This window comes from Lygodium microphyllum, chromosome 27 (genome assembly GCF_053477565.2).
Source record: "Lygodium microphyllum isolate KBCC chromosome 27, Lygodium_microphyllum_v1.1.10, whole genome shotgun sequence".
NCBI classification, from domain to species: Eukaryota; Viridiplantae; Streptophyta; class Polypodiopsida; order Schizaeales; family Lygodiaceae; genus Lygodium; species Lygodium microphyllum.
In genome coordinates, this window is record NC_141161.1 from 79,252,726 (window position 1) to 79,265,749 (window position 13,024).

The window sequence follows — 13,024 nt, forward strand, 5'->3', positions numbered from 1 at the left end:
CCATGTCGATATTATACTTGTACTTGAGTCTTGCAGTCTTGCAATTGCCCTTTGGGCTATTTTGGCATGCGGCATGCCGCATTTTGCTTTAGTCTAGAGATTAGACTTTATATTTGCAGTCTTTTTTGGGGCAATGAGCATGTTCTTTCAAAGATTAGACTTCAATTTCATATTTGTAATCTTTTAAGTTTTTTGGCAATGGTACCATAGGCATGTTCTTTTAGCTTAGACTTTTAAGTTTAGTTCATTGTTCATTGTTTTATCATTTATGATTTTTGGCATATGTATTATGGATTTTATTATTTATAATTGAATAGCTTACCTCTTGAGCCTTGTAAGTTGCAATTCAATTTCTAATGAGTAGTTTTAGAATAATGCATGATATCTTAAAGTTAAAACTTAAAACTTAAAATGATTTATCCTTGTGGATTATATACCTTGGTTTTAAGTTTTAACACTCCAGACTCCCAGAGTCCACATGGATTATCAGTGAAATATTAATTTTTTTTCATGATTTTTGATTTTTTAAATGCCGTTCCCGTTCCCACGTCCCCGTTCCCTAGGTTTGGCGTTCCCCTCTCCGTCCCCGTTCCCGTTCCCCGTTTCATGTTTCTATGGTTTTGGCCCTAGGGTCCCTAAATTCCTTGCGGAAGTGGTCGTCCGATCCTTCGGGTGAGAACTCTAGATCATTATTACACGGGCGTTTAGATAATCCTAACAATTCGTAAATTGTGGGTAGGACCTTTAAGATCGGAAATGATGAATCGGCATCCTAAGTGCGATACTAAGCAGAATTTTAACATAACTTAACCTAACCCAGCACATTGAGGTGTTCGTCGTACGCTAACTATTTATGCCTTTATGAATCTCATGTGAGTTACACAATTACATGCAATTTACCTAATTGATCTAATTGACTTACGATTAAAAATGATCCTTCCCTTAGAGATGCAAATATTCCCCTCCAAAGTTTGTAAGAACTTTCCTTAAAAGATGGAAGTAACTGCAAGATGCATGAGATGTATCATTTCATGCGAATATGCAATTTCAAGACCATAGACCTTTTGCCTTTATGCAACTATAGGACTACAATGATCTTTCTTTTCCCTGCCCTATACGGTATTGGTTGACATTCAGAACTATTTCTTATAATTCCTACGTTTATGCATCAACTTCACAGCTTTTGTATTTTAATGAAGGTGCATCCCTCCATCAACACCTAATGGAAACATTCATGTTTCAATGCCTTCACCATCGGCACCATATGGACACTATCTATTTCTGCCTACTTATCCCCCTTCTCTCCTACCCTCACCCTTTGTATACTTCTTATATGATACCTCATGGTTCATCTTCCTCATCGGCCAAGCATGTCTTCTCTGACAAGACTCATTTCAATAAGTCTAATTACACCACTTGATTGAATTTGATGAGGCATGTACTTGACTCTTAGAACCTATGGAATCTTGTATACAGACTGAAACCCCAACCCAATCTCGCACTTGTTGCATATGAAGTTATAAGTTCACGGAAGGCTAGGAATGCATCCACCATATTCGAGTTGATACAAGGTTTTCTCCTTGAATTTCACTCACAATTATAGCACTTTGACATAGCATCTAAACGATGTGCACACTTGACTGACAATTATGCGGCTCGAGTCTCGTACTCATGCTCAGGTTTTGTATTGGAGAGATGCTTGTGCACAAGGTTCTTCAATGGTTCTAAGGATTGAAATCTTGAGTTTTGCCACTCTAGTGCTATAGCAAACCATCATTGGAAGCTTGATCTATGTAGCCCGAATAAGCATCAAAAGGTTGATTGATCGTAATTTTTATCAAATTAATATTTAATGTTACTATTATCCTTAATGTTAATGCTGATGTGACATTAAATGTTATTGTAATTTTATATTTGCATAAATGTTACTACTAATTTTAAGCTTGGCATTGTGTTTAATTTTAGGACAAAATTTTATTATCGATATTATGTGATGTCGAGGAGAGAGAAGCACCCAGAATCTCATCGTGGGTAGAGAAAGACTTAGAATTTGTCGAGGGTAGAGATTGACGGAGAAATAGAGAGAGAGTCGAACATTGACAGGCAATCGTGATGTTGATGCATCAGCCATTGACGAGTGAGGCCGGCGCACAAAAAAAAGGGGGGGGAGGGGAGAGGAAGGAATGGATGGATTTTAAGAGATTGGCATTCCTTGGACAGGCAGTTCTAGTTGTGAGTAGTTTTCTGCATTCGCACTAGTTAGGCCACATGGCAAATGGTCCATACAAGTGACGTCAGAAGGTGGCAGGCGACACAAGTGCCACATGGCACAACGGGTATAGTCGGTCCAAGTGCAGGTCAGACGATTGTTGGGCAATCAATTGCATTTAATGCAACCAACTTGCGTTATTTATAGCATTTTTCGTTGGCTATTTATTTAGCCCAACCTCCACACACACTATTAGTTCAGATCTCAAGTTTCCAGGCTATTGATCGTAAAGACTACCCTTGGGGTTCATAGAGAGAGAGAGAGATCTTCGAGGTAGAGACATATGCAGTTATACACTCTGCACTCATGTACATATCTACATCCTTATACATCATTCTTCACTGCAAGTTTTTTGCGTTCCACCATCTCTTTCTCTCCCTCTCTTCTCTCTCTCTCTCTCTCTCTCTTCACTTTTTGTCTTGGTCATATGCTTCCACACTGCTTCACTCTAATATGGTATCAAAGCATTGAAAGACCGACCAAGGGTGGACCTACCTAAAGAGGAGAGATTTCAACACCACACAAGGCTGCATTTTCAGCTTTCAAGGTGAGCAATAGGGCTGCTCATCAAAACAAGGTTGAGGCAAGCAAGGGCATACCAGAAAGAAGCACGTATGCTAAAGCTGCTGCTGATTTTTGCTGTTTGAGAAGAAAGAAGGCTGTGTTTTGGGCCTTCTATTGAGTGTAAAGGCCCTTTACACTCTCCCGTGTATATATTACTCCACACATGTGAACTCACCCTAGCGGGTGTAAGTGTACCATATCCTAAGTATAAACACATTTTTTTATTCTTTGTGTGTACCACACTCGTACAGACCTATCCATCGACTCACTCTCATTGTTCAACACCTCGATTAATGTACGTGCTCTCTCTCTGCTTCCGCTCGTACTCATCAAACTCGTATCAGAGCATGACGGTACAAGCCGGCAGTCGCTGCAGACAGTGCAGTCGTCATCATTGGGACCGACGGATCATACGGGCTATTGAAGAGCAGGCAATAATCGTAGCTAACAAGAAGCGGTAGCAAGCCACAGCTTTGTGACAAGCGAGCGTAGCAGGCGACACGACAAGCCAAGCTACGGGTGACAAATCATCAAGGCAATAGGCACACGCGACCTACACGTGACTAGGACCAGGTCGACGAGACAAGTGGGCTCCAGGTCAACGCGAGGCAGCGGACTGCTCGCAGCGGGCAACGGCCGTTGTGGGGCTCCAAGTCAGCGCTTGCAAGTCAGCGCGACAATCGCAACTAATTGCTCGCGACGGGTGTTGGGTGCCGGTAGGGTCTCAAGTCACACGGCAAACTAACGGGGTTGGATGGGCAAGTCAACGGCCCCCCCTTTTTTTTTATAAATCAGAAATTTTTCAGTCTTTCTTATTTCCTACTCTTTCGAGTGTTTGTGCATGTAAGCACAGAACACAAATCTATGAAATTTGTGCACTCTTGGACCCCAAAATTTGGGGCTTTTGCAGAATTCGTGAAATTTCTGCAACATTTGCCTGTACTTGATGCTCACGAAGATGTATTGATGCAATTGGGGAAGATTAACTGCAAAAATTTTGGGGCTTTTCACATTGGTGATGTATTTTGAGTTGATTTGAGACTGGACAGTGAAATTTGCAGTAGATTCACTGCTGAGTGGGAGTTTTTTGGGCTTTGGATGCTTCAAATGTTGAAACAAGGGCAGCTTCTCTTGGTATATGTATTGCTGAATACTCACTATGCAATGAAACAGTGGTAAATACAGCATTTGGGTCATTGCATTTGGGTATTATGGTGATATATTACTGAAGTGGGAACTGTATTTAATGCAAATGTATTATATTTGATTCATGTATATGCTGTAATCAGTACTTGAGACTGAAATTGCAGCTAAACATCTGCTTCTTGGACACCTTGGAAGTACAAGAGTGTGACTTGTTGTTACAATTCAACAGCCTTACTATTGGCTGAAAGCATTCAGCCCTTTATTGCAGTTGTGTATTGTTAAAGATGGCTAGCAGTGCATCTACATCTGACACAAAGAATCTCTTTGAGATTCGTAAATTTGATGGCAATGGTTTTGATCTTTGGAAATATCATATGCAAGGTATACTCTTTCTAAAGGATTGTGATGATGCTTTAGTAGAACATAAGTCTATTGCTTTGTCAGATGAGGATTGGGCTAAAATGAATAAAAAGACCATTACTTACATTAAAATGGCTGTCACAGATGATATCTTGGTTGATATAAAGGGGCTTGATACTACCTATGTAGTTTGGGAGAAACTCAAGGCTACTTATGAGAAAACAACTCTTGTCAATCAGGTACATCTCATGCGGAAGTTGGTCAACTTGAAGCTTGATGAGTCTAAGCCTACCTCAGAGCATTTGAATGCCTTCACTGGTATTTTTAGTTACAGGATGCAGGTTTGCCAGCTTTAGATCCTAAATTAAGGGCTATCTTCTTGCTCATGACCTTGCCCGATTCATGGAAACCATTGGTTGTGTCATTGAGCAGTAAACCCAACTTGACATTTGATGATTGCGTGGTTCTATTCTCAATGAAGAGATTAGACACAAGGCAAGTGGGAAAAACAGTGGATCAACCTACAATGTAAGAGGAAGAACTGAAAAAAGATCTAATGCTGCAAATAAAAACAAAAATCACAGCAAAAGCAAGAAAAAACAGCAAGATGTAACTTGTTATCAATGTGATCACAAAGGGCATAAAAAGCCCGATTGCAAATACTTTAAAAAGGAACAAGAACGCAAGAAGCAAGCTAATGCAAAAGGCAAAGAGAATGACAAGGATGGCAACTCTACCCCTAAAGAGACAGAAAAAGCAAATGTGGTATCTAGTGTTGTTTTTGAGGAAATAGAAGAGGATAAAGATGTTGATTTGCTGGTTGCATTTTCAGATCCACATGCTATGACAGTGGAGGACATATATATCACTAAAACGGATGTGATAGATACTTTGTTGTCGGCTCATGATGGTTTGTCACAATCATGGATTGTCGATAGCGGTGCTTCATTTCATGTAACTCTATCTTTGGAGTGTTTTTCTTCTTATGCAGAAGATAATCTTGGAAAAGTCTACCTTGGCAACAATCATGCATGTGATATTGAAGGAATTGGCACCATACACCTGGCTCTTGAAAATGGTCAGGAATTGATCCTTCATGGTGTTAGGTATGTACCTGGCATCAAGAAGAGCTTGCTTTTTGTCCGGCGGCTAGACAGCAAAGGTTACTTCACTACTTTTAGTAGTGGAATGTGGAAAATACAGAAAGGGTGTATGCTAGTCACTAGAGGTGGTAAAAAGGAGACTCTATATTATCTCTACTACAAGGCACTTCCTGGAAAGTTTGTTGCAGTTACTGAAGTGCAGTCACATATGGAGTTATGGCACAAGTGTATTGGACACATGAGCCAAAAGGGTTTGCAAGCACTTTCTTCACTTGGAAGAGTTGGTGTGAAAAACTCGAAGCTTGACTTTTGTGATGACTGTGTTCTTGGTAAACATGTAAAGAGTCCATACTCTCATGGAGCCTCTAGGAAGGCATATATCTTGGATTTAGTCCATTCTGATGTATGCACCATGGCAATAAAGACTCATAGTGGTTTCCGTTATTTTGTGTCTTTTATTGATGACCATTCTAGAAAGCTATTTACTTGCTTAAGCAAACAAATGAAGCATTGGACGCTTTTTAAAAGTTTTTTTCATTGGTTAGTACTCAAAAGGGTTTTAAATTAAAATGCATAAGAACAGATAACGAGGGAGAGTATGTATCTAAAGAATTCAATAAGTTTTGTGAGGTCAATGGGATTAAACGGGGGCTTACAGCTCCTTAGAATCCATCATCTAATGGTGTGGCTGAGCGAGTGAATCGCACGTTATGTGAGAAGATTCGGTGCATACTATCCACAACTAATCTCTTGCAATCGTTTAGGAGAGGCACTTAAAACCGCACTGCATATTTGCAACCAATCTCCACATCATGCACTTGAAAGTGGCATCCCTGAAGAGGTTTGATCTGGCAAACCTGCTTCATATGACCACTTAAGGGTCTTTGGCTGCAAATGCTATGTACATGTACCTGTTGATAGTAGAACCAAACCTGACATGAAATCTCATAGAGGCATATTCATGGGTTATGGAGATGAAGGTGAAATGGGCTATAGAGTTTGGGTTCCAAGCATGAAAAAGGTGCTACACAACTAGGATGTGGTATTTAATGAGTCAAAGCTGCTCAAAAATGTCACATCCAATGAATCAGGCAAAAAGAAAGCTAAATCTCAGCATGATCAGTTACTTGAGCACCCATCAACCACTGAAAATTCAGCTCCTTTTGATGCTGATTATGACAATTAGCGTATCATTATTGAGCCACATGAAAATGGGCATCAAGGGGATGCTAACATCAGCTTAAGTACCAAAATCAGCATGCTGAAAATGAATTACAACAGCCTGAAATTGTATTACAATAACCTGAACATGCAGTTCAGCAGCCAAGCAATGAGGTCATTGACATTCCCTTGGATGTGGATCCATTACCTGATAACACAAATCATTGGGGAAGAAAGTCTACACGTGTCAGAAGACCTATACAAATTTTTTATCCTTCTTTGGACTGCTTTTTGCTCAGAGATGAAGGTGAGCCTCTTGCCTATAAAGAGGCCTTATCATGTGAATTAAAGAAAAAGTGCGAGCTAGCTATGCAGGAAGAAACGAAGTCACTGTATCAGAATGATACGTGGGATTTGGTTACATTGCCCAAGGATAGGGAAGCCATTCCTAACAAATGGGTCTATAAAATCAAATGTGTGGATGGCAAACCCAAATACAAAGCCAGACTTGTGGCTAAGGGCTATACACAAAAGGAGGGCATTGATTTTCAGGAAGAGTTTTCTCATATTGTCAAAATGACCACTCTTCAAGTATTATTTGCCATTGTAGCATCTATGGATCTTGAACTTAATCAAATGGATGTTAAAACTGCATTCCTGCATGGCGATCTGGAAAAAGAGCTGTACATGAAACAACCCGAAGGCTTTGTTATACAAGGAAAGGAACACTTGGTATGTAAGCTTAAGAGAAGCTTGTATGGTTTGAAACACGCTCCTAGACAATGGTATAAAAAGTTTGATGCCTTCATGCTCTCACATCATACATGGATTTAAAAGGAGTAGTGTATATCACTACTTATATATTAAGAAGGCTGATGATGGAAGCCTTATTATATTTGTGCTTTATGTGGATGATATGCTTATTGCTCGTAAGCATAAAAGCCAGATTAATGCATTGAAAAGACAGCTGAATTCAACCTTTTCCATGAAGGGTTTGGGTGCAACTGAACATATTTTGGGCATATGTGTGACACGAGATAGTGAGCAATAGCTCTTATTTCTCTCACAAGAAAAGTACATCAACAAAGTACTTGATCGTTTTTCTATGGCTGATGCTAAGCCTCTTGGTGTACCTTTTCCACCTTATCTTAAGCTTAGCAAGGCAAATTGCCCAAAAGATGATAAGGCAGCAACTCTATGAAGGGTGTTCCTTATGCTTCACTTGTGGTTCACTCATGTATGCTATGGTTGCCACTAGACCTGACATTGCTTATGCAATGGGAGTTGTAAACAGGTTTATGTCAAATCCTGGCAAAGCACATTGGAAAGCAGTGAAATGTATCTTACGGTACCTTAAGGGCACACAAAGAAAATGTATTTGCTATGGCAAGGGTACATTAGATCTACAGGGGTATTGTGATGCAAACATGGCAGGTGACTTGGATACTCGCAAGTCTACTAGTGGGTACATCTTTACCTCAACTGGTGGGGCGATTTCTTGGTGCTCTAGATTGCAAAAGATAGTAGCACACTCTACCACTGAGGCTGAATATATTTCAGCCATTGAAGCTTCAAAAGAAGCAGTTTGGCTTGGTCATTTGGTCAAGGATTTTGGACTGCCCACCAAAACACCTGTACTTGGATGTGATAGCCAGAGCGTTGTATCCCTAGCTAAGAATGCCATGTTTCATGCAAGTATCAAACATATTGATGTTCGGTATCATTTTATCAGACAGGTTCTGGATGATGGTCTAGTCGTCCTGACTAAGATCAAATCACAAGATAACCCTGCGGATGTTCTCACTAAAAATCTTGCAAAGGCGCAGCATGAGCGTTACATCAGACTTGTGGGAGTTGGTTAAAGGTTCGCTTAGGACCTTTAAGTGGAAGGTTGTTGGGTGTAAAGGCCCTTTACGCTCTCCCGTGTATATATTACTTCACACATATAAACTCGCCCTAGTGGGTGTAAGTGTATCGTACCCTAAGTATAAATACATTCTTTTATTCTTTGTGTGTACCACACTAGTACGCATCTATTCGTCGACTCACTCTCACACTCTCTCACTGTTCAGCACTATTCAGCACCTTGATTAATGTGCATGCTCTCTCTTTGCTTCCGCTCGTACTCATCACCTTCAAGTGCAAATTTTACCTTTTCATCACCTCCGACGGGTGAAGGAGTGAGACAAGCAATGAAGAGCCCTAGCAGGTTACTTTCACACAATCAAAGGGGGTTGCTTTTTGTGTTTTGTGCAAGCATTGTAGGTAAAGATGTATTCTGAGGCCAAGGCAAAGTTTCAGGTGATCATGGACCAAAAGGTGCCCGTGTTACTGGTTCTTCCATCAAATCAAAAGCTCGATGGTGAGAACTACCGCAACTAGCAGGTTATGATGCTTGCCATTTTGGAGTCCTATGATTTGGCGGACCTTGTTATAGAGGCTTTTCATCATCCTTCTTCGCAAGACGAGTCCAAACTCTCTTCAAGTGATAAGGTGGAGTTGGCAAAGGCTCAGGCACATTGGGACAAACTCAATGCTCGCATTTGCTCGATTTTATTTCTCTCATGCACTACAGTTGTAATCTCTCATATAGAGTATTCGATGGTGGCCCACAAGATATGGCTTGACCTTGATCAAATGTATAATCGCATGACCATCATGAAATGAGTTTCTCTGGAAGTACTGATGAGGACCATGAGCGTCAACAAGTCGTCATCCATGCGGAAGCATATTAACAAGCTGAGGCAGCTTCAAATGCAGGTACAAAATGCAAGGCAAGTGATCACTTTTGTAGACATGGCAATAACTCTTCTTTCACAATTACTGCCACGTTTCAATGGGATTTATTTCACCTTGATTGCCTCAAGGCAGTCTGAGACTCTTCGGTGGTAGGACTTGGTTCCTATGGTATTGGACCAAGAGGCGCAATTGAAAGGGACCAATGCTTCAAAATCCGAGGCATTGGTAGGTCAATCCTCTCAGAAGAAGGGGAAGGACCAGAAGGAGGAGGAGGAGGAGGACAAATCAAAGAAGGACAAGGAAAAGAAGTCAACTTGTCACATCTTTGGCAAGACACGTCACTCCACCAGGTGAGACGAGGGCAATGATGAGACTAGGAGCAAAGAGCAGGCGATGCCTGAATGCAAGGAGGCTCATGGCGATGGCAAAGATGACAGCAAGGCGGCGAAGAGAGTGATGGTAAACGTTAGAACTAGGGATGGGAAAGCGACCTCCCATAATTCTCTTTTATGGTACTTTTTGAGCCAATTTTCCTTAATCTTTTGCATATCATCATCTTTGGAATTTGTTTTTGCAATGTGGGGATGTACGAGGGCCAATAGAAAACTAGGTCAAGCTTTGATAGGCCCAAATTTTCATAGTTAACACACCATAGCCTGTTTCTTCACAGTAAAGATGGTAAATACGTGATGTAGACTTTTTGCTCCAATCATGCTATTGAGCCCATGTACTTCCACGTCAAGTGATAGAATCAGCCACACTTTGCTTTGCAAATCAAACAAAAGGAAAACACAACGAATAAGCTACAATCTACATAAACCTTAAATAACATTGTATCTACTTAAGTTAAACTTCTTTGTTTTACTTGTCACGTGTTTGGACTTCCAAGAGTATATGCAACATTTGACGTGTAAGGTTTGCACAAATTCAAGATTCAACATTGTTGTCTTTACTAGTTCTTGTGAATATGATGTACATATCACTTTGGTGACATGTTGAGCTGAAACTTGTTCTTTTTCATAATGTTATCAAAGCAATTGATAGTAAAAACCTCAAACACGTTTTTCTTTACCAAAACGTATAGTATTTTCAATAACCAAGGCCAGAACATAGTTTTTCTAAATACTTGATGAATGAAACATATGTTGTAGGACCCAATTTTCCTCTGCTAACTTGATATTTAAAAAAATAATCATTGCTCAATTATAATCGCATGTGCTAGATAGCTTACTTGCATGTCATCGTCCTCATCCACATCCTCATCATCTTCAGAGAGGTCATCCCCTTCCAAGCCTCCTAATCCAGTGCCATTTGGAGCCTCAGCTTCATCCAGAAACTTTTCCATGTCTCGTAACTTGAAGAACTTGTCCTCAACTTGCTGCCTCTCTCCCAATTCCTCCCCATCGCCACCGGTGTCCTCCTCCTCCTCCTCATCGTTGTCATTGTCATCACTGTCGCCACTATCGCTATCATCACCATCACCACTACCATGATGCTCATCATAATCGAATTCATCCTCCCTTTCTGAACTTCCTCCTTCAATCTTCTCCCGATCACCGTCATTAGCATGAAGCTTGGTGGATTTCCTGGTATCAACTTGATCATTGGAAGGGTCCGAAGCTTCGTGCTCTCCCAACAAGGCCTCGCACTTCTCTACGGTCCGAAGCCGTCTCTTGATGGAGGCGAGAAGGGGTGCAGACTGCAAGTCAATCTGCTGCCAAATCTGCTCAGCGTCGAACTGGTTTGTGAAGAGGGACTTGAGGGGGAACTTGGTGGCGTATGCAGAGGACTGTTCGAACAGGACCTCGGAAGCCACCTTGACGCTGCGTACAAGCTCCGGAGGCGGGGCGAGCCACGCTTCGGGCTCTGAGTCCTTCACCAACAACAGGGCAACCACCCCCTCTTCCACCTTCCCTGCCATTGTCTCTCTCCCCCTCTCTCTAAGTCGGCACCCTTCTATAAAACACCATACCTGACAAGTCAGGAACCCCACGAGACTTTTTACTTTCAATCTAAATATTTGCGAATTTGAGGAAACTAATCCCCTAAATAATCCAAAAACATTAGGCTTCAAAGATATCACCTAAGTGCTTGCCTGCAGATAATACTCCCCTAAATAATCCAAAGTCATCGACGTTAATAGCTATCAATCAATTGCTTGCACAGCAGCATTCAAAATTAGTAAAATTATAGTTGAAAGCTAGTTTACGTTAAATTTCAATAAATATTTGCAAATTTGAGGAAACTAAACACCTAAATAATCCAAAGTCATCAAGCCTAATAGTTATCATTCGACTACTTCCACAACAACACTCTATCCAGTATCATTGTAGCTTTAATAGCTAATTCATGTCAAATTTCAATCAATGTATTTGCAAATTGGATGAACCCTATCCCCTAAATATTCCAAAGTCATCATGGTGAATAAATATAAATCCGATATGCATAGCTTTATTTTTTTCTGCATATTTCAAAAGATAGAGGCAAGTTCAATTTTTTCTTATACAATGAAATTCTACTTAATATACCTATAGTTTTAAAAGCTAATTTATGCCAAACTTTTGTCATTTTGCAAACCTTCATCACTTTTTACAACTCGAGGACATCAAACCTATTGCTACCCTTGTGGAAGCAAGCTTTTGGTCTTAATAAAGGATATTGGAGACCATCTAATGTCTCACTGTATCAACACACAATGAGATGCTTAATTATATGTGTAATGTCAAGCAAGTGCTCATGATGGACTATCCTAGTTGAACAAATTCATGCATAACCCAAGCACTCGACATCGGCAAGCACTAGAACTTTTTGTTGATGTAAAGCTTTAGAGTTTCTTTACCGTTGTAACTTCGCATTTACCTTACACATGGTCATAGATGGTTATCAGGTAGGTTGTTATTATGACACATAGGTGTCTAGTAATGGGACCTATTATTTCAACCACAATGGACTTAATTTTCTAATTGCTTCTAATATGTCAATGTTGGACACTATCAAAGTGTCACCAACAATCAAATCGATAGGTTTTTTGAGGACTCTAGTTTGCCATGTGTATAGCACATTGAGGTGCAATGTTGTTATATGGGAAAAGAAATCCATGCATGGACAATTGACTTCAAGTTTTCAAGCTTGAGTCCACTGGGTTCAAATCTTGGATTGGTGGGATATATATGCCTTTAAAGCATCTTGGGTTTGAACCTTCCATATTCAAAATCTCTCTTAAAATTTTGGGCGTATCATAGCACCTCCACAAAATAAACAAAAAAATCAAAAGATACGAGGTATCTAGTTGGGAGGAGACTTTTCAATAACCATTTTATCACCTTTATGGGGGTAGAATCATTAATGGAGGAGTTATTCAAATTTTCAAGTTTGAGTCCATTAGGGTTGAAGTCTTGAATTTGTAGGATGTGCCTTTTAAGGCATCTTGGGTCTCTCTCTCTCTCTCTCTCTCTCTCTCTCTCTCTCTCTCTCTCTCTCTCTCTCTCTCTCTCTCTCTCTCTCTCTCTCTCTCTCTCTCTCTCTCTCTCTCTCTCTCTCTCTCTCTCTCTCTCTCTCTCTCTCTCTCTCTCTCTCTCTCTCTCTCTCTCTCTCTCTCTCTCTCTCTCTCTCTCTCTCTCTCTCTCTCTCTCTCTCTCTCTCTCTCTCTGTGTGTGTGTGTGCGCGCGCGCGCGCACGCGCG

The 13,024-nt window shown here is 40.6% G+C and overlaps 1 protein-coding gene across 2 annotated transcripts in view; it reads right to left on the reverse strand.

Annotated features, from left to right (window-relative positions):
• The window catches only part of LOC148012504 (U3 small nucleolar ribonucleoprotein), a 67,922-nt gene extending 56,590 nt beyond the window's left edge, over positions 1–11,332 (reverse strand). The window contains exon 1 of one of the 2 annotated variants that reach the window (XM_087668802.1): positions 10,574–11,332. In XM_087668802.1, coding sequence (XP_087524928.1) covers positions 10,574–11,263 — 690 coding nt within the window. In that variant the 5' untranslated portion in view covers positions 11,264–11,332. The remainder of the gene's footprint in view (positions 1–10,573) is intronic. The other variant, XM_087668801.1, reaches the window with a different exon arrangement.
• Positions 11,333–13,024: the final 1,692 nt, after the last annotated feature.